This window comes from Triturus cristatus, chromosome 11 (genome assembly GCF_964204655.1).
Source record: "Triturus cristatus chromosome 11, aTriCri1.1, whole genome shotgun sequence".
In the NCBI taxonomy this organism is placed as follows: Eukaryota; Metazoa; Chordata; class Amphibia; order Caudata; family Salamandridae; genus Triturus; species Triturus cristatus.
Genome location: NC_140594.1, coordinates 1,155,918,617 through 1,155,940,109, shown reverse-complemented (window position 1 = coordinate 1,155,940,109; position 21,493 = coordinate 1,155,918,617). Strand labels below are relative to the sequence as shown.

Below are 21,493 nucleotides of genomic sequence, written 5' to 3'. Positions count from 1 at the left end.
TAACTCCAGATGGTTGATGTGGAGTAACTTTTGTTGAGGTGTCCATGTGCCCTGCACGGTGAGATGTAATAGATGAGCTCCCCAGCCGGAGAGCGATGCATCCGTTGTAAGTACTATCTGGGGAACCGGGTCTAGGAACGGTCGACCTGTGGAAAGGTTTGTGGTGGTCCACCACTGCAGAGAGCGATGGGTGCGACCGTCTACCAACACCAGATCTGTTAATTGACCCTGGACCTGGTTCCATTGGCGCGCTAAGCACTCTTGGAGAGGACGCATCTGGAGTCTTGCGTGAGGTACTATGATGATGCAAGAGGCCATCATCCCTATTAGTTGCATAAACACTCCAGCTGGAAGGGACTGTTGTGCCATGAATTTTGCGCGTAGAGCCTGAATGCTTGTAATCCTGGCAGGATTGGGGTAGGCTAGCGCTTTTGAGGTGTCTATGGCGGCACCGAGGTATTGTTTTATGTGGGATGGTTGTAGATGGGACTTTGCGTGGTTTACTGTGAAGCCCAGTTGGTGAAGTAGCTGGATAGTGGCATGCGTGTGTTGTACACACTGGCTGTATGAACTGGCTTTTATTAGCCAGTCGTCTAGGTATGGGAAGACGTGGATGTGTTGTCTCCTGAGGTGTGCTGCCACTACTGCTAGGCACTTGGTGAATACACGTGGTGCTGTTGTGACTCCGAAGGGGAGTACTTTGAATTGGTAGTGTTGGCCGTCCACTACCAATCTGAGGAACTTCCTGTGAGCGTTGTGCACTGGAATGTGGAAATAAGCGTCTTTTAGGTCTAAAGTGGTCAGGAAGTCGTTTTGGGACAGCAGTGGAAGTACCTGCTTAAGATCGAAACCTGGAGCACGCCATACAGGTGGCTTCGTCGTGGTTTGGAGAGAGGCACTTGTTGCACACCGGGTGCACGTCGAAGCGAGCATATTTCGCGTTGCAAAGAGGGCAACGCTTGAAGGGGCTATTCGATGTCTTTGGTTCCATCGTCGATCTTGATCGGCTCTGACGTCGAAGGGCAAATGGCTAACTTCGAAGAAGATACTCTGCGCCGAACGAAAACGATACCGACGAGTAATAGGCCTAAATACTCTAAGAGCTAAGATTAGGACATCCAAACCCAATGGCGGAAAAAAACAATCTAAGGATGGAGGGGATGCCCATGCGCACTGTAGTCCAGGGGAGGAGCCACCTATCTCGTGATACTTCGAAGACTCTTCCAGGACAACAATGTGCAATCATCCGCACCCAACACTAGGCGGCGATCTATGCACAGATATGAATGTCAGCAGCCCTACATGCCAAGAACAGATGCATACTGGTAAGTAGCATATTCGGTCTTTTAGGTCTAAAGTGGTCAGGAAGTCGTTTTGGGACAGCAGTGGAAGTACCTGCTGAAGCGTTACCATGTGAAAATGGTCTGAGTGTATGTATTTGTTTAAGGGCCTGAGGTCTAGGATGGGCCGTAGAGTCTCGTCCCTTTTAGGTATGAGAAAATATAGGGAGTAGACCCCCATATTTCGTTGGTTGGTAGGAACAAGCTAGTGTGGGCCAGGCTGTACTCAAAACATTATTTCAAACCACTGCAACAGAGACGGGTGGTCGCCGCTAAGGGTGGGTACTGCTATATGATCTATGCACAAGTGTGTAATCTGCAGCTCATATGCCTCGAACGGAATATGCTACTTACCAGTAAGCATTTGTTCTTGGCATGTAAAGCTGCAGATCTACACACGCCCACCCGGCTGCCTTTATCTGTTCCAGTTTATCTTATTTAGATACAACACACATGGGCATCGTCACTGTTTATTACTACGCTCCATCTTTCCCTGCTGGCGAAAAACAATCTGAGGATGGAGCCGAAGCCCATGCGCAATACGATCCAAAGGAGGAGTCACCGACCTCGTGACTTCCAAAGACTTTCCAAGAGGAAAAACAACTGCAAACATCCGAGCCCAACACCAGATGGCGATCTATGCACAAGTGTGTAGATCTCCAGCTCTACATGCCAAGAACAGATGCATATTGGTAAGTAGCATATTCCTTCTGCTGCGTCTTCCGCCCTCTTCCTAACAACTGGCGGAGCAAGGTCTTTTGGGCAAAGGATCTATCAAGGGAGTTTTGCATCTGAAGAAGGACTTGGTTGCTACTTCCTGATGCCTGAAAAGGACAGAGGCCTCTGGCCTATTTTAGACCTGAACCCTCTCAATGCTCACACTGGCCAAGGTCTTGTCTGCCCTAGACCATAAAGACTGGATGGTAGCGTTGGACGTGTAGGATGCCTGATTCCATATGCTCATCCTGCCGGTGTTACCTACGGTTCATGGTGGTACAAGAGTATTTTCATTTTGCTGACCTCCATTTTGGTCTCACCAGTGCCCCTCAGGTGTTTACAAAAGTGACGGCTATGGTGGCAGCACACTTTCAGAGGTCAGGGGTGCCAGTCTTCTGCTACCCCAATGACTGGCTGTTGAAGGCAGACTCACCCAGGCAGTCTCCAACCATCTCCGGACTATGGCGAACTTTCTGTGATTGTTGAAGGTTCACTATCAGCGTGCCAGAATCACACTTGATCCCTTCCAATACGCTTCCCTCCATCGGAACCCTTCTGGACACGGTTTGGTTTGTGCCTTTCCACCGGGAAAGAGTCCAGGACCTTCAGGGGATGATCCTGTCTTGCAGCCTCGGTCTTGGGTTTCAGTGAGGTGGACTCTGAGACTGCTGGTGCTGTTGGCTTACTGCATCCTTAGGCTGCTCGTACTGATGGTTTCCTGCATCCTGCTCTTCAAGCACGCCAGGTGGCTTATGCGGCTCTGCAGTGTGATCTGAATTCCCAGCACACCCAACGTCAGGGGGACCTCTGCGAGCAAATTCAGATTTTGGAACAGATTTTCTGTATTTTCTGCATATTGGTGAATGGCCACACATGTTCTTCCAGCTTCACTCTGGACTGTTCAGCTATACCTAAATTTGGGCATTAGCGTGTTGACCGAATGTGAGAATTTATTCCTTTCAGATATCTACACAATTTCCACCAATGCGGTGAAAATCCAAATGGATGAAGTGACTGTTTCCTGACATTTTTCCTGGAAATTCCCAAATCTCACTCCAGTAGTTCTTTTTTTATAGGTTTTTATATTGGATGTTGCTGGTGAAAATGGCCCTTTCTATAAGGACCTCTTGGGTTACAGTAAAACATTTAGAAAAGGGAAGTTTCTATTTCATGTTAATGTGTGTGGAAACTCTGAATACCTCGTCAATTCTATTAACATCTGAGCGCAAGGAAAGATTAAACCGAACCAAAGAAAGGAAGGTAAAACTGATAAATTATTCAGCATCTTTAAATGATTCCATTCACAATGATAAATGACGCAGCAGATTAGAGAAGGACAATCTGGCTCCCTGATCAGGACAGAGGATGATCGATGCTACAGTGGCCTCGCTGCGTAAAATGAGCAAATAACCAACACAAATGTATACAGTCACACTTGTTCTGGTTTTAGAATCCCAGGTTTTGGGTACTTCCCAGATCAGAAAATTGTAGTCATTTATTTTGAGGCAAAGTAGAGCAAGATTTATGCACGAGAAAGTTGTGAACTGTTTAGAGCGTAACATAGGGGGTATTATGAATATACTGGCTATGGATGTACCGTTTCTTGTTAAATATTTGTGCGGTTCCCTTCTGACAGTTTCTATAAATAAACCTGAAATGTTCTGCTCTGTCCTAGCGGAATCTGTGATTTATGACATGGTGGGGCCGGACTGGAAGGAGAGATGGCTGTATTGGACGACGCGCACTGCGGAGCAGGTGAGGGCACAGGCGTGTCATTGAGCAAAGCCAGTTGGAAAAATGTGATGATTGGCTCCAGTGGTTATAGGATCTTACAGATGACCAGAAGCTTTAGGGTGATTGTGGGACCCGCAAAAGCGAGAGGGCCCCCTGTTGTTGGGCTCTTCGTATCTATAGACTAAAAAGTTATCAAGTTCAACCAGTAAATTAAAAATCATCAAGCTCAAACCATAGAGTAAATGACTAATGTCCAGTCTGGAGATTGTAAACTCCATGTGTTCAATTTATAGATTTAAAGCTAGCTAAGCTCAACTCTTAGAATAATGTCCATTCTGGAGACTATAAACTCAACGAGTTCAATGTATAGATTAAAAACTAATTGAGCTCAAACCTTAGCATTATGTTCAGTTTGGAGACTGTAACCTCAACGCATTCACTGTATAGAATAAAACTTGATGAGCTGAACCCTTAGACTGATGTTCAGCCTGGAGACTATAAACGCAGCACATTCAATTCATAGATGAGTAACTCAAAAATTAAATTCAGATTCAAAAACTTTATTCGGATGCAATGTAGCATCCGTAAACGTATCTCACAATGTAAACAGCAAGACAGAATGATTAAAAAAAATGCATTTAATAAAAATCTAAAAGAGCAAAAAGTATTAAGACAGTATAATTTAAAAACATTCTGCAGTGTAGTAGTATTGGCAACAAACATTTAGGATAGCATTGACCGAGTTCATTCGGCAGATTTTAAAAACGCCCCTATGTGCAAACCAGCTTCAGCATTAGATAATTGAAGTAAAAATCTACATGCAGGCCTGCGTTGTCTAATATTATAACAATCCTTTTATTTAAATAGGATAAAAAAGTCTTGTATGCCTCACATAAGATTAAAAAAAGAGTGTGAAATGTAGCATCGATCGACCTGATGTATCGTCGCAAGGGCGCGGCCTTTCATCAAGATTCTGCGAAAAACCCAGGGAGAAGCAGAGCAGACATTTGACTGCATCTGATCTGAACCCAAACAGAAGAGGACGTTCCCATCGACCAAGGGCACCCCAAATGGAGTTGGCGGAACGATCAAATTCAGTCAGTTAGAGAGGCAGTAACATTAGTTTTTCCTTCCACTACCCTTAAACGTCAGGAATCCTCATGGTTGAAAAGTGCTTGTGCAGTTATCTTTTTACTTAAGTAGGTACAAATTAATGGGCCAATAAAAGCAGACTGCGTACCGATCTTACAGTATTCGGCCTTAACACAGGCCAGCCGAGGAATGAGAAGACCTCAGTCCATTATAATATCTTTTGATAACTCTGCCTCTGTATTCCTCTAAATTGAAAACTACAATAATAGCATGCCAGGCCCTAATAACTCATAACCAATAGTTTAATAACTCATCAAGGTCAACCCTTCGAATAACGTTTAACCTGAAGACCAAAAACTCAACGCATTCAATTTATAGATTAAAAACAAATCAAGCTCAACCTATAGTTTAATGTTAAATCTGGAGAGTATAAACTCACAGAGTACAAATTATAGACTAAAAACTCATCACGCTCAATCCGTAAAGTATAAACCAGTCAGGTTCATAACTCATCTACTTCAATCCATCACTCTTGTTCAGCTGGGAGATTGCAAATTCTTTCAGGTCAACACATGGGTAATATCTTCTTCATGCTGATAACTCATGTTCGGTACAAAAGGGGGTGGTGATGGACGGAGCATCAGAACCAATCAAACACTCACACCCAGTCAACAGATCTGGGTTTGATCCATCACCGTTCTTTAGCCCACTCTGCCAACCCAGTTCAGACATGGCCATATGCAAATCAGTCTGACCCTGTGCCTCATGGGAACAGTCCAGCCCGAACTGCCAAGCCATGCCTTCCCTGGACCGGAAACAAGCTTCCTAGGACCGGTTTCTGGCATTTCAGCCGTCTTCAGCCAGGCTTGCTTGAATCCAGTGGCAAAGTGAGCAAGGGACTCAATGTCTGAGCATACCCTGCCAACTTATGGCGAACAAAGCGGTACAAAAGGGGATAACTCATGTTCAGCACAGACTAGAAGGTCACTGGTTCATAACTCATCTCAAAGACTAAAACCCACTGAATTTAAACCGTTTAGTCGAGTTTAGCTCAAAGCCTAAACACTTATTAAATTCATAACTCCGCAATTTTAAACCAAAGACCATATGCTACGTGAGCTCATAACTCAAGTTCAATCCATAGACAAACTTCTTAAATTCACCCTACAAACTCCTTGAGTTCACCCTACAAACTCCTTGACTGCACCCTTCAAGCTCCTTGAGTTCGCCCAGTAAACTCTTTGAGTTCGCCCATTGAGCTCCCGGAGGTCGCCCATTGTGCTCCCGGAGGTCGCCCATTGTGCTCCCGGAGGTCGCCCATTGTGCTCCCGGAGGTCGCCCATTGTGCTCCCGGAGGTCGCCCATTGTGCTTCCGGAGGTCGCCCATTGTGCTTCCGGAGGTCGCCCATTGTGCTTCCGGAGGTCGCCCATTGTGCTTCCGGAGGTCGCCCATTGTGCTTCCGGAGGTCGCCCATTGTGCTTCCGGAGGTCGCCCATTGTGCTTCCGGAGGTCGCCCATTGTGCTCCCGGAGGTCGCCCATTGTGCTCCCGGAGGTCGCCCATTGTGCTCCCGGAGGTCGCCCATTGTGCTCCCGGAGGTCGCCCATTGTGCTCCCGGAGGTCGCCCATTGAGCTCCCGGAGGTCGCCCATTGAGCTCCCGGAGGTCGCCCATTGAGCTCCCGGAGGTCGCCCATTGAGCTCCCGGAGGTTGCCCATTGAGCTCCCGGAGGTTGCCCATTGAGCTCCCGGAGGTTGCCCATTGAGCTCCCGGAGGTTGCCCATTGAGCTCCCGGAGGTTGCCCATTGAGCTCCCGGAGGTTGCCCATTGAGCTCCCGGAGGTTGCCCATTGAGCTCCCGGAGGTTGCCCATTGAGCTCCCGATGTTCGCCCATTGAGCTCCCGATGTTCGCCCAGTGTGCTCCCGATGTTCGCCCAGTGTGCTCCCGATGTTCGCCCAGTGTGCTCCCGATGTTCGCCCAGTGTGCTCCCGGGGTTCGCCCAGTGTGCTCCCGGGGTTCGCCCAGTGTGCTCCCGGGGTTCGCCCAGTGTGCTCCCGGGGTTCGCCCAGTGAGATCCCGGGGTTCGCCCAGTGAGCTCCCTGGGTCTCTCCTATGAACTCCCTGAGTCTATCCTTTAAACTCCTCTAGTTTACTTTTCTAAGCATGAAAGTTTAACCCACATACCAGGGATCTCCATCCTTTTCAGCAATAAGAGCTAACGTTCAATTAAAAGCCTCCCGAGCTACTGATATAATTCGAGTTGTAATAGTCACCACATCACGCAAGATTACGTAAGTGGCCACCATTTGCGGCATTACAGCACTGATCACCTTCGTGCATCAAGAACAGTTGCCAGCAGTAATGTAAAAACAAAGCTTTGTCCATGTGGAAGGTCTCTGTGGGTAATTTAGAACAGCCATAGCTGCAATGCCCGTGAAACCAAGTTAATAATAATTTTAACAAGTCTCCTCAACGCTGTATGATATATTGGTCAAATATCAACTCTAAATATATTTTAGAAGTGTAGTCCTTTTTCTCCAAACACACTTTTAGTTTTGATGCTCATATATTCAACCAAGAAAAAGCTTCTGATTTAGTAGGCCAGGCTGCACACAGGAGAGCTGCCAGAGGCTCATGGGCTACTCGTTGGAGAAGCCTGCCATAGACTAAAATCTCATCCAGTTCATAGTTCTTGAAGTCCAGTCCATGGACTAAACACACACTGAGTTCAACCCACAGATTGTGCTGAATTCATTGACTGCATTTCATAGCACTCTGAACTCCTCTACAGCTTTACAAAGTTATAATTCTGACTCTTGAGTTGGTTGCTTTTCGTCAAAGGCAGTGCACACCGTTTTCCACAGCGATTACTAGAGGTGTTGTCGCTTCTACAGTTTAAAAAAAAAGAAAAACTGACATGGTATTGCTTCTGGTGCAGAATGCTCTGTACGTTCTGTGAAATGCATATTGCAGAGGAGAGATGTAGGGCACTAAAGTCAGGCTGGGAAGGCAAGGAGTCACCAAGTGCATGTCGTAGACGGGGCTTCACAGACATGATGTTGGATAGCGGAGACTAGGGAGGGAAGGTGAGGAGTACCTGACTATTCCTGATGTGACTCACCAGAGTGCACATCATTGTAAGCGCTTTGTTTACTTTTGTTTTCTTCCTCTCCGTCCCCTGCCATGTGAAAGGTGCTGCCCTCTCGGGCGCAAGAGATTACCCACAAACTGACATTGTGCCTGACATCAGGGGCCAAAGGGCAAATTTCCTCAGGATTCCTGATGAACTTGTCTAAGAAAAAAAATAAAGTCACCACTCTTCTGACCTTGTCCACTGGTGCCTCTTAGGGATGCTACTACCACTGCAGCAGTCACTAGCAGAGAAGCCTATTGGATTGAGAGGGTTTCCTCCAAGTGGAAAGACGTGTGGGTTGCCCTTGTCCTCACACCACCAAAGAGGGAACTCGATGTGACCCGCCTAAGGAAAGCCAGAGGAAGGCCTTTTTAGTTCGAGTGGAAGGGAAGGCAGTGTGTGTACCCTTGGATGTGGCCTTCATGTACCTGCCGGTCTTGCTCTTGAACTCCGTTGGAGTCGATTCTTAAACTGGTCCCAGTGTACCAAGGAGTTCCGGGTCTGTCAACGATGTCTTTTGTGAGACCATGCTGTGGATCTTCAGCTCTCTACTGGTCCCTGCGATAAGCCCTCGGGCACCAAGGGCCTTCAGCTGGACGTCTGGCTGCGGCACCGCCCTCGACACACCCGTGCCTCACAACTAATTTTGGGTTCGGTACTGGCCCCAGTGCCGACCAATCTGGGCTCCACCCGCAGTTGTTCCTTTTGCATCAACGCCAGTGCCAAGTCTGCCGGCGTTGGTGGAGCAGGCACACCCCATTGTGCTATCCGAGACAAGCTGGTCCCAACGGTATTGGGGCCATGTCCCGAACCTAGTGGGAGCAAAGATCTGGCAACCCATTCAATACAGATGCATTGCTTTTACCGTGCTGCAGAGGCCTGGTATTGCACAATATCTTTGGTACAGACTCCGACATTGACAGTTTTGATGAAGGGAATGACTGTCTCCCAGTATAATGAGGACAATTGCTATGAGGAGTGGCAGGATTCCAGTGGCTTAGACACCTTCCCAGACAGTGACCTACCCCCCGCCCTCCCAGCCCTGCCACAGAAGAACGTACCTCCTTCACTATAATGATGCTGAGGGCGGTGGAGGTACTTGATTTACAGCAACCCAACATGGTGGTAAAAGTTACTTTCCTCTCAGAGGCCCTGGCTCGACATCGACAGAACCTACTCTAACATTCAGCGAAGACTCACTAATACCCTCTCACCTTTGCACCTCCAGTGAACAGACATCGCTTGTTGTCATAGCCCAGCACTCAGAGACCCCAAACTTCCTTACACAGCAGTTTACGCCCGAGAACTTGGGGGTACAGCCTTCCACAAGTAAGGTTAATCCTAATGCCTTCCCCGCCCTCCCACCTCATCGCGAGTCAAAATATATTGAAATGTTTGGAAACCATATGTTCTTGTCTGGCTCTTGCCCTCAGATCTGTCAACGCCTGTTGCCTCTTAGGTCACTACTTACAAGCCCTCGGGGACACAGTGGCTCACATTTTGCCGGTTGCCCTGGAAAACCTACAAGTGTTCCTTACCCAGGCTACTCAAAACAGACATGTGCAGTGAAGTTTACCATCCACTGTGGCTCGGACACAACGGACTGTTTAGGTCAGGAATTGGAACAAGTGTGGCACTTTGGCACCACGCGTAGATAAGGTCTATGGGCTTCTCTTGGGCTGTCCAGGCATCTTTCATGGGTATGCCATTCGATGCTTCCCACCTTTTTGGTGAGAAGGCGCATTCAGCCCTGGAATGGTTAAAAAAGGGCCACGACACGTTCCTTGGGTCTGTCTGCGCCATCAGGCAATTCCACCAGCATTTTCTCCGCCTCGGTGGTTATGGCAGGGGTTTTCAGTATGGCCAGCGCCAGACCCTCTGCATGCCCAGCAGCTCTACCATCCTTCTCTCTGCCAAGGTCACGACTCATGAAGACCACGCTCAGTGCATCAGGGACTACGTGCACCTCAATCCCCTGCCCAACCAGCATCCACAGCCACAAAACCGCTTTCATATGATCTTTCCGGCAGGCAGCATACCCTCGTGGGTGATTAGCTGCACTTTAGAAATCCTGATTGATTGGTTGAGCCACCTTGTCGTAGGCCGGGTCAGAAATTTCCTTAAGGGGTGGCAAGCTGTCACAGCAGAAAAGTGGGTCCTTCAAATGTTCCATTGTGGCTGCGCTTACCAATGTCTTACCACCTTGCCACACCTTCCACTTCCGTCAGGGCACCTGACAGAGACCACCTGTCTGTCTTGCAGCAGAAAGCGCAGACCCTTTTAGTCAAAGGGTTCTGGCATCAGAAGTGGGAGCTGGACGTTGACTCCTGCTATTTCCTGGTGCTGACGGAGGACCGAAGCCTTCGTCCTATTTAAGATCTCTGCTCGTTCAATGCGTTCCTGCAGAAGGACACCTTCAAGATGCTAACACTAACCCAGTCCCATCTGTCTTAGACACTGGATCTGCAGGATGCTTATTCATTGTCCCCTACCTGCAGACCCTCCGGTTTGCCTGCAGCTCTCCTCTCAGTGGACCAGGAACATGTTTAGTTCAGTTTTTAGTATATAATGACAGATTCATCATGTAGTCCATTTTTATTCTTCATAACATATTGTAAAGTCAGTTGAAATAGTGCGTTATACGAGATTGTCCCTGGACCAGTGAGAGAATATTAATTAGATGAATCTGCAGAGAACAGAATTAATACAACTGGCACTGCACATGAAATTTTCCTTACAATTGATCCCTGATAATTCTTTTCAAGGAACGGAATCTGTTGCCCGTTCTTGCCATGTACCTATGAGATGTATTGAAAAAGAATGAAGAATAAAAATGAACTATATAATCAACCAGTCATCTGGGAGATGTTAATAGACTGAATATGAAATATTTTGTGATCATTATTGACGGACGTTTGAAATATTGTAATTACACCGGATGTACTGATAGTAGTACTAAATTGGATATTTTAGTTCTTTTTCCCCTATTTATGTTGTTTAGCTAATTTCCGGCGTTCTTTGCTCTTCCTCCTCCCTCCAAAGAGGAAGAGCAGCTAAATTTTTGAACCCCAAAAGAGCACTTTGTTTTTACAATGATTGCACCAAAGAGCAAGTGGACAATCAGCTCTTTGTGGGGTTTTCAATGCAAATCAGGGCAAGGTGTTGCAGAAGCGGAGTATCCCTCGATGGCGTGAGTTCGGCCTCAGTATTTGCAATGCACTGGCAAAGAAGCCTTTGGACGGCCTACGGGCTAATTCCACGAGAACCAAAGCTGATACAAGCGCGCGGCACATGGAGAACCTGTTCTGGGGATTTGTCATGAAACTGTATGGCCGTCGGTACACATGTTTGCGAAGCACTTCTTAACGGCCAGGTCATCCAGATGGACTTTTTGTCCGTTCGGTCCTACAGGGCTTTTTGGTATGAGCCAGCTCAGTCACAGCACCTGGGTAGGTATCTATTCACAGGGTGAGGAATCTGTGGTTAGAAGTATCAATTGAAAGAATTATTTACTTACCTTCTGTAACACTCTTGATGGCGAATACTCCATCTGCCTATTCCTGACCAACCCTCCCACCTCGCTGTTCGATAAACTGGACTTTTTTCCATCTATGGATCTGCATACTGGTCATGCCAACCGTGCTCATGGGCTCTGGGTCCGAGGGTGTGGACAGCCTAAGGAAGCCACTGACGTCAGCGAGCATGGATTGCACTTGTATGCGGCTCCGCATGTAAAGAACAGAACGTTGGTGCAGACCCGCACAACGCTACCTACCGGGACACAGGAGAACTGCTTTGCAGTTTCCGTATCCATTCTGATGCCTAGGTAGTATTCACAGGGTAAGGAATCTGTAGTTAATTTGCGAAATAGTGTCACTGAAGATAATTAACTTGTTCATCAAGGTGTTCTAATGATCATTTTTTGCCACAATTATCATTCTGGAAATTTTCGCAAGATCTTGCTCAATAAAAGCAGCTGGGCACTGGAAAGCACTTCCAGATGATCGTCGATGATGCAGCGCTTTGGTTTGCTCCCTCATTAACACCAAATGAATCACTAACAGATTTAACTTTCTTTTACCTCAATGAGGGATTAGACCTTTTTAGAATATATTGTAATTATATTTTCATTATGGGGATTTAACCCAACCCCATCAACAAAAATGTACTCTTGTTTTTCTTCATGCACAGCCAGCTCCAGTTGTTTCGTTGCTGTGCCAGATTGAAGGTGCTCTCAATTGCACGCTGATCTCCCTCTTGGGTTTAAGTAGATTAATCCCCACTTGTGTGTTATCTTCATAATTATGACAGATGACATTTCCCTTTTGCAGGAGATTGCGAATGCAACCTTTTTCCAAAGCCAGTGAAAGACACAAAGCCCGAAGTACTGTATATTGTATCATGGTCGGTGTTCAACTGTTCTCCTCAGTGCAGACGGAAGTACATCTTTATCAACAGGAACATGCGAGCCAGCGGATCTCTCTCCAACATACCTGTCACCTCTCATCCTCTCCAGGATCATATGGTGGTTGAGAGGATCACCACAGAAAGGTCCAACAGCATCAAAAGCAGTGGGTCACCAGTGCCCACTATAATCAATAGGTTAGTAAGGACATTCCGTATAGCGGTTTCTGTGCACCTATTGGCCCGTACCCCTGACCACCAATCTCTCATATCTCTCAAAATGGCTAGCTAGTTGCTGTTTTCGCAGCAATTTTGGTACATTGGAAATAGGTCTATACCTGGCGGGTTCATTGTGGGCCAGTGAAATATTTCAGGTCAGTAGTGTGAACCAAGATTCTTCTGCTCGAAGTCCGTTACCTAGCTTAAGGACTCTGTTTGTGAGTTGAACCGGAAAGGGATCCAGCAATTCCCCAGACAGCTCAATAATGTCTGCTTAATTCATCAGGGCATTAAGTAATGACTGTGCAGCCATGTACTGAAAGTCGTTTATCTTTCAAAATGTCTCGAAAGTTGAATAGTTCATCTCCCGGTGCAGCATTCTTATTTGTCTCCTTTTGGCTTTCACCAGGATTATTAGCACAAGTTTTAAACTATCCCTGATACTATTGATTTCATCCTCCGAGTAAGTGTGGAAATGTTGCCGCCATGCTCCTCAGCTGTTTTCTTTTGTACCATATTGTACAAGGTTTCAAATGTTCTGTAGTCTTCCTAATAACTCCCAAGTCAAGTTACTGCTATTGCATTGTTTCCGATAAGAACTTCTTTTCCTCCTCCAGGATTGCAGTTTTGTATTTTCTTCAGTTTGCATGTAAAGCTGCTCTTGATTCATCCGATATCACCTTCTCCCACTTTCATAGTTCAATCCTAACTACTGATTTGATTTTCTTGATCAGGTGTGAACCACTTCTTTAAATGTTTACTTGGTACTTGTTGTCTCCTGATTTTTACAGCCTAGGCATTGAGCCAAGATTCCAATATTTATTGAAAGGGTGAACTAGCTCGAAGAGATTAGCAGGCAGAGATCAGGATGGAAGACCAGCTTAGATTAAATTGTTGGGTGTGACTTGCCATAGATGGGCTCACTGCAGACCCCAGATGTTAATTTCATTTTTATATTCACTCCAATGTTTTCGGAATGGGGTGTCGGTGGAAAATAGCTGGGTATTCCATGCACTATTTTGCATTGCAAAAAAAAACAAACGCAGCCTGGTTCCAGCAGGTGAAAGTTTCTTCCAGGAAGTGTCTTCGGAACTACTGTTCAAGCGATGTACCCTGCACCCGAATGGTGGTAATGCTGTACTCCATGGCCTCCAAGACTATGCACTGGTTCATCTAAAGGACATCCCACACACCACAGGACATCTCATCCAGGGTCTGAAAAAATATGATAACATCACTACCATCCTGATAGAACTCCATTGGGGGCCTTTGCTGACCACACCATCTTCAAACCAAGGGACATCGTTTACAAAGCCATCATGAACAGTAACTCTGCTTATCTTGCGGACAAGCTCACCATCTCTGTTGGTTCGCGACACAGCCTTCAGCCAGGACACCGTCAGACTGCGGACTAAGAAGTGTGAAAAAAGTAAAAGCAATGCAGCAGGCCGTTTCCATCTACACATCCAGGATCTGGAACATCATCCCTGTATCGTTCAGGACCGCCCCAACAGTGCTCCAGATCTGAAAGAAACACGTTAGTTAGATTCCTCACCTTAGAATATCCCCAGGCGTCTGGCTGGATCCGGAAAGATTTTTGTAGCAATACCCCTTGCGCGTCGCTAGACGTCGTCTGCGGCTCCGCGTCCGTCGTTGGCGTCGTGCGCCGGAATGACGTCGCCGGAGTACTTAGACGCCGCCCTCGCGCGCTGATGTCAGTTCTTCTTTTTTCCGCGCCAGTAAGCACCGATCCGGGAAGAGCTTGCCCCTAGTCACTTTTTGACTAACTTTTTCACCTCTTTTGGTTTCATCGACTCGACATCTGGTGCCGGTGGGATGCCTGGATTCAAGCATTGTGACGCCTGTCACCGACTGATGTCGGTAACGGATCACCATCGCCGGTGCCTGTACTGCCTGGGGGCCGACCATGACGCGGAGTCGTGCCCCGACTGTCAGGCCTTGACGTCGAAGGTTAGGCGGGAGCAGTCCCGTAAGCTACTCGAGCTTCGTCGCTTCGTCGCTCTCGGTCCCGGTCCAGGAGGAGGTCCAAGGACCGTTCGCCGAGCCGCAGCCATCGACATCGCTCGTCGGGATCTTCGGGTAAGTCCCGTCACTCCAAACATTCTAAGAAGTCCAAGCGGCGTCCTCGCTCTTCGGACTCCCCTCGCCAGTCTCGCGACCCGGCCGAGGGTCCGGGTGGTTCCACCCCACGGCTCCATCGGAGCCGCAGGAGCCGCGCTCGTCCCCATACCCTCCGGTCCCTGGGACTGACGCGACTCCGGCGGAAGTCAGTGCCTTCCTCTCGGCCATGAGGAATCTGGCTCCACCGTCGACGCCTACCGGCGCGCCTTCGGGCCCCGCAGGGTTGAGTGGGCGACCTCGCGTGCTGGCGGCTCTGGCCCCGGCGCCGTCGAGGGCTCCGGCCCCAACGGCGCCGGTCGACCTCACGACACCTCCTCCGCCGACACCGGTTCCGTCCCCGCACGGCGTCGAGCCTCGGTTTAGCCCTATTCCGGACCCGGCACCGGTACGGCGCCGTCCGACGCCGTTACCGGCGCCGATGGGTGACCACTTCATCCACCGTCCGGCTCCGATCATTCATCCTGTCTACCAGGAATGATGTGGACGACTGGGAGGGGTCTCAGGACCCTCTGGCCGAACAGGCCCAATTGTCTCAGGACTGGGCAGAGGAATTGGGGGACGCCAGCGGTTTGGATACCCCTCCAGACGCTGGATTCATCTCTCCTCCGACTGTGGCCTCGGAGGAAGGTGAAGCCTTTTCTGTGGTGCTGCGCAAGGCGGCCGAAGCCCTAGGGCTCGAGTTGCCTGCTTTGGCTGTGAGTCCTAACGTCCTCACCGAGGTCCTTCAACCGACAGCAAGCTCCACTGAGCATCTGCTGCAGTTTAATGAGGCCCTCATTGACGTTCTCCAGGGCACTTGGTCCAAGCCCTCCACAGTCCCTCCTGTGGACAGGAACGTTGCCCGGCGCCACCGCCCTGCTTCGGGCGACCCAACATTCCTCTCCCACCACCCCACCCCCGAGAGCCTGGTTATTGTGCCCATTCTACTCGGGCCACGACTGCACTGGGACGGGGAGTCCCCTTGCAAGACATCTGTCAGGCGGCGACGTGGGCTTCGCTGCACACGTTTGCGAGACATTACTGCCTGGACAGCCAAGTCCGGAGGGATGGCCACTTTGGCCGTTCTGTTGTCCAGGACTTTCTGGTATGATCTTGGTTCGCAGACCCACCACCGGGGTTGGTATTGCTGGGGTATCTATTCTACGGTGAGGAATCTAACTAACGTGTTTCTTTCAGATGAACAAGTTACTTACCTTCGGTAACGATGTATCTGTAAGAAACATTAGTTAGTTAGATTCCTCACCGACCCACCCAGCCTCCCCGTTCTGCGAACCGACATCTAGGGTTAAGGTTCTCCCTTTCAGGACCCTAGAGTTTTTGGCACCAGTGTCGGTCTCTTGCATGGCTCAGCGTCCCTGGCGCGGAAAGCTATGTACAAGAACTGACGTCAGCGCGCGAGGGCGGCGTCTAAGTACTCCGGCGACGTCATTCCGGCGCACGACGCCAACGACGGACGCGGAGCCGCAGACGACGCCTAGCGACGCGCAAGGGGTATTGCTACAAAAATCTTTCCGGATCCAGCCTGACGCCTGGGAATATTCTAAGGTGAGGAATCTAACTAACTAATGTTTCTTACAGATACATCGTTACCGAAGGTAAGTAACTTGTTCTTTAGGAACCGTGGAATGCGCACTTCTTTAAAGAACATTGCATTGCAATGCAGTCAACAAACCAGCGACCTCTCCTATCACTCGCTAACATTATGCTGGACTTTTATGGATCATGAGCAGTGCTCTGCTGCCTTTTGGCTCGGTTTGTGCTATAGTAATACCGCATACATTCATACATACTATAGTAATACCACATGCATGCACGCATACATACATACTACTGTGCAAGAACCCCAGCTCTTCCCGGTTATCGACGGAGGCCCTCTTATCAGCCAATCAAGCTGTCTATAACGCATGCCTCCTATCAGCGTGTATCTTTTTGGTCTCAGTCTGCCAGTAGAGATTGTGTAGGAGGAGCTACACCTGCAGTGTACCATTATACAGGAGTTTGACACAGTATTCACTGCATCTGATAGAGACTACTAGCTACAGATTCCTTAACGTAGGATCATCCCCAGGCGTGACACTGGACCCGGAAAATCTTCCTGTCCCAGCACCTCTGTGTGCCGGCGGGGAGCGGCACCACGCGACTCCGCCCCGCCGTCCTCCGCGGGTGTGACGTCAGCGAGGTCACAAGCCTCACCCCGGCGTGCCAACATCATTTTTCTTCTTTTCCGTGTGCCACACGGATCCGGATCGTGTCTTTTCACGCTTTGCGTTTCCTTTTGGAAACCGTGTGCGAATGCCTCTGGGATTCAAGACGTGCTCGTCTTGTGCGCGCCAGATGTCGGCGACGGACCCTCACCCCATTTGTATGTGGTGTTTGGGTGAGCACCATGGCTCCACGGACTGCGAGGCTTGTCAGCAGATGAAGCCTAAGTCCCGGCGGGAGCGCCGGATGAAACTCCTCTCGGCCCGCATGTCCAGGTCGGCATCGTCACCGCGTCCGTCCCCCGCGGAAGGGTTCAAGAACCGCCGCTTCCGTCTCCGACATTGTTCCTCTCTGAGGCCGCAAGGACGTAGCTCGCCCGTTGGTAAGTGTCGCAGCTTGTCCCCGTCCAGTGGGGGGCGCGGGTTCTCCGCGGGTCATGCGACCTCGCGCGTCGCCTCCCTACCCGCCGTTTCCCGGCATGGGGGTGACCAAAGCCCAAATGGAGGCCTATGCTGCGGCCCTACAGGCCTCCTTGGCGGCTCCTCCTCTTCCTGGGACGTCCGCGGATCCCTTGCCATGTGCGGGGCCTTCTGCGGAGTCGCCGGCGGCTCCGGCGCCGACAGGTTCGGCTTCAGGTCTTGGAGATGTGGTGTCATCGGGGTGCGGCCCTACGGGGTTCCCTCCTTCGGAACACGGCGCCTTGCCGCAAACCCACGTGGGGGTCCCTGTGGTGTCGCGGGGGTTGCCAGGACTCATGGCTCGTCCTAGAGTCCCCCTCGGTCCACTGGGCAGGCGGCGGCCTTGGCCGAGGCCGAGCTGACAGCCCTGGCGGCGCCGCAGGGGCTGGCTAGGGGCCGGGGCGCGTCCCCTGTCTCCCTCGTCTCTCCATGCAGGCGGCTGCCTCATCGGAGGTCGAGTCGGTGCCTTTTCGGCGCCGTTCTTTAGCCGCCCCGGCTCCGACCCCGCCCCGTTCTGCCGCTGCGCAGGTCGTGGCAGAAGTCATCTCGGCGTCCCCATCGGCGCCGGTCGACATCGCGCTGGCACCAGTTGCAGACTCCACGGCGCGGTGCCGGCGTCAGGTCGTCGATTCGTCTTTGGAGGCCCCCTGTTCTCCAGAGGTTCGGTAACTTTTTGTCTCTTCTTCCCCCGGAGACGGGACGCCGCGTCGTGGCTTTTTCCCCAGCGTCTTCCAAGGAGGGCTCTTCGCCATCCCCGTGCCCACAGTTTTCCCCAGTGGCACCTCAGGTTCCCCACTCGTCGGTCAACCTTCCCCCATTCCGAGCTTGGCCTTTTATTCCTCTGGTTGGGCTGGGGGACGGCCGGCTTACCTTACAGCCGTCGCCCACGGAGGAATTGCTCTCCCCACCGCATTGCCCCACGGAGGCGAGTGCTGCCTTCGCCCGGGCTGTCTCCACTGCCGCGGGGATTTTGCGCATGGGCGACATGGCTGCCCATTTCCCCCCGGATCATTTGCTTGAGGTTCTCCATCAGGGCTCTGGTGGACGGGAGCTGCTTCTTCCCTTCGAAGCTTCGCTCCATAATTCTATCTTGGGGGGCCTGGGGGCGTCCTGCCACGGGGGACCCGGTGCCCCAGCCACTCCTACACCGCCACCGGCCTGCTCTGCATGATCCTGTCTACCTTTCCTTCCACCCTTCTACCAGGGGCCCTTTTCTGCAGACTGCCTTTCCCTCCTTGCCATCGGTGTTGTCTCCTCCGTCACGGGAGGCCTGGTGGTTAGATTCATGGGAGCGTAACATCTTCGCTTCCTCCAGTGCTGCCTTGCGGGCGCTCAACACGCTTTGTGTGTTGGACAGAGCCACTTCCAGCTTGTGGGATTCCGCGGAGTCCCTTCTGTCTTGCGCTTCTCAGGAGGGTGCCTGCGCTGATCTGCGGCACCATGTGTTGGATGGCCGGGAGCTGGCCGCGTTTATTCTTCGCTCGGCTCTAGATGTCTCTGAGGCTCTTGGTCGCACTATGGCGTCTTCGGTAGCCCTCCGTCGCCATGCTTGGCTGAGGGATAGTGTTTTCCCTGAGAATGTTAGGGAGCGCCAGGTTGACCTCCCTTTCGATGTCGCTCTTTTGTTTCACGCCCCTGCAAATTCTGCCGTTCAGTGGTTCCTTGTGGGGCATCGTCTTCCTCCTGCTCCTCCTCCTCCTCAGTAAACCTGGATGTCGGTCCTCTGCTGTGTTCTGGGAGGTGTTCTCCCATTGTTTTCTGGGGTCTAGTGTTCGGTAGCCCCGGTTGTGTGTTCTGGGTGATTGGTGTGCCTTCAGGGTCCTTCGGTTGGCCCTTCGGTGCTGTTGGCTCAGCCCCCCTTTTTTGACTTGTGGTTTTGGCTGTTAGTAAGCCTGTGTAGGTCCTGGGATTGGGCCTTTTGTGTCTTCTTTATAGGCTGCTTGGCAAGCCGTCTGCGGTTTTACTCGCAGGCCTTTCTGTTTGTCCTCTGCTGCAGAATATTTTCCAAAGAGGTGTTCCTATGTTTTCTTGGGACATGGCATAACCTATGTGGGGTACTTGTAGCTATTACATAGCTCTGTCATGTGCTGGGGAGGTGTGGTCACGCTTTTCGGGTTCCTTGCTCTCCTTGGCGTCATGGTATATCGCAAGTGCAGTCTCTTTGACAATTGTCTTTGCGCAGCTTGCGTTGCGCCCAGGTCTGTCCTTCTCCAGGTTCGCTACATCGCTAGACCAGTCTGGCCTGCTGTCTGCGGCGTGGTGTTGTGGCGAATCCGCCCCTCTGTCCGGCGTTTCGGCCTGGTCCTCTGTCTGGTGTTCCTGAGGGACCAGCTTTCCTTGGCTTTCTGTGTTCTGGTTGACGGCCTGGGCCCGTCCTCCGTGTCTCTCTCTCTTTCTCTTCTGCCTGGTCCCACTTCTTTCGTGGGTCAGTGTGTGTTTCGAGACCGGCCCCTCCTTTAGGGTGTGTCCTTGGCCCTCCCTGGCCTCTGCCTTCGGCTTGCGCCTGGCTTGTTCTGGTGCACTGCTCCATGGTGTTGCCTGCTGCTGGCTGCGCAAGCCTGCTTGTTCTGGTCCACCGTTGTGGCCTTTGATGTGTTCCCTTGTGCCCCTGCCTCTGGTTCCGCTGGGGCTTTGTGCATCTGTGCCTTTCTTCTTACGCCTGCGCTATTGGCGGTGGGGCCGTTCCTGCCTTGTCCGCTGCTTGCGGCCGAGGTGTGTTCGGCTGTTTCCTGTCACTGTGTGTGCTTCTTACGGCGGGCCCTGCCTTCGGTTCTACCTCTTCTCCCTGATGTTCGAGGTGGTTATTTTGTTCCTTGAGGCCCTTCGGGCGCTGTCTGCCCCTGCGGGGTGTTGGGCGGTTCTCCCTTAGTTGGGCTTGGGATCTCCTGGTCTTCCCTTCTTGTTCCTGTGACATGTCCCCTGCTCGGACCCTGTGTGTGTCCTGCTGGGGAGCTGTCTCGCAGACCCTGCTCCCTTCTGGGTATGGCCAGGGTATCTATTTTACGTTAAGGAATCTGCAGCTAGTAGTCTCTATCAGATGTACAAGTTACTTACCTCCGGTAATGATGTATCTGGTAGAGACGACTCTAGCCACAGATTACTTCATGACCCGCCCTTCCTCCCCGTTCTGCGAGAACCCTGTGTGGTTTGTGGTTGCAGTCTCTATCTTTATCTCTATCTTCACATACTTGTGCCTCCAGGATGGCTGTCATCTTGGCTTGCTTGGTTGTTCCTCGGAGTGGTGCTCTGCTCTTTCCCTGCTATGGCTTTGCTGCTATGGCCTTCTGGTACTTTAGTGCCAACTGGTGCTGTTCCTCACCCTTTGTTTCTCTCTGTTTTGTTTCTCTGATTTTTTTCGCACACTGTTCCCATGCTCTCCTCCGTTTTGTTGTGATGGCTCCGCGTTGTGGCGTGGAAAAGTTCTCCGAAGCAAACTGACGTCGGCGCGCCGTGGTGTGGCCTTATGTGACCTCTCTGACGTCACGCCCGCGGAGGACGGCGAGGCGGAGTCGCGTGGTTCCGCGCCCCGGCGCGCGGAGGTGCTGGGACAGGAAGATTTTCCGGGTCCAGTCTCACGCCTGGGGATGATTCTACATTACGGAATCTGTGGCTAGAATAGTCTCTACCAGATACATCGTTACCGGAGGTAAGCAACTTGTACATCTGGAACCACGTGAAGTGTCATGGCACTGACACTCGAGTCATGCTCTCCCTTCCACATCACTGGAAGGGCAGAGTCCTTACAAATGCATCACCGAATAGCTTGGATGCTCACACAGGCCCACTTTTCACCAAAGGACTGAGGACTGTGGTGAATTGAAAACTACATGCAAATCCTCTTGAAGTGAGGGCAGGCAAGTTCAAACACAAGGCATTATACTTGCCTCCGGGCTACCAGACATCAGGTCTCCCTCTCAGCCTATTGCCTGCTGTGAATAAAGAGAGTTCTCAATAGGTAAGCACCCAAAAGATCAAAGCGCCAACTGCGGACATCTAGTTGCGCAAGATGGGGGGCAAAGTCGAAAAATATGACCGGTTGCGATGGATCATTG

General features: G+C 50.7%; 1 protein-coding gene across 6 annotated transcripts in view; it reads left to right on the top strand.

Annotated features, from left to right (window-relative positions):
* OPA1 (OPA1 mitochondrial dynamin like GTPase) overlaps positions 1-21,493 on the top strand; it is a 428,917-nt gene that overhangs the window by 205,529 nt on the left and 201,895 nt on the right. For all 6 annotated transcript variants that reach the window (XR_014970881.1, XR_014970880.1, XM_085635800.1 and 3 more), the window contains one exon: positions 3,733-3,812. Coding sequence is in view for 4 of the 6 variants with exons in the window: in XM_085635800.1 (XP_085491926.1) it covers positions 3,733-3,812 (80 nt within the window). In the remaining 2 variants the exon portion in view is untranslated. The remainder of the gene's footprint in view (positions 1-3,732; positions 3,813-21,493) is intronic.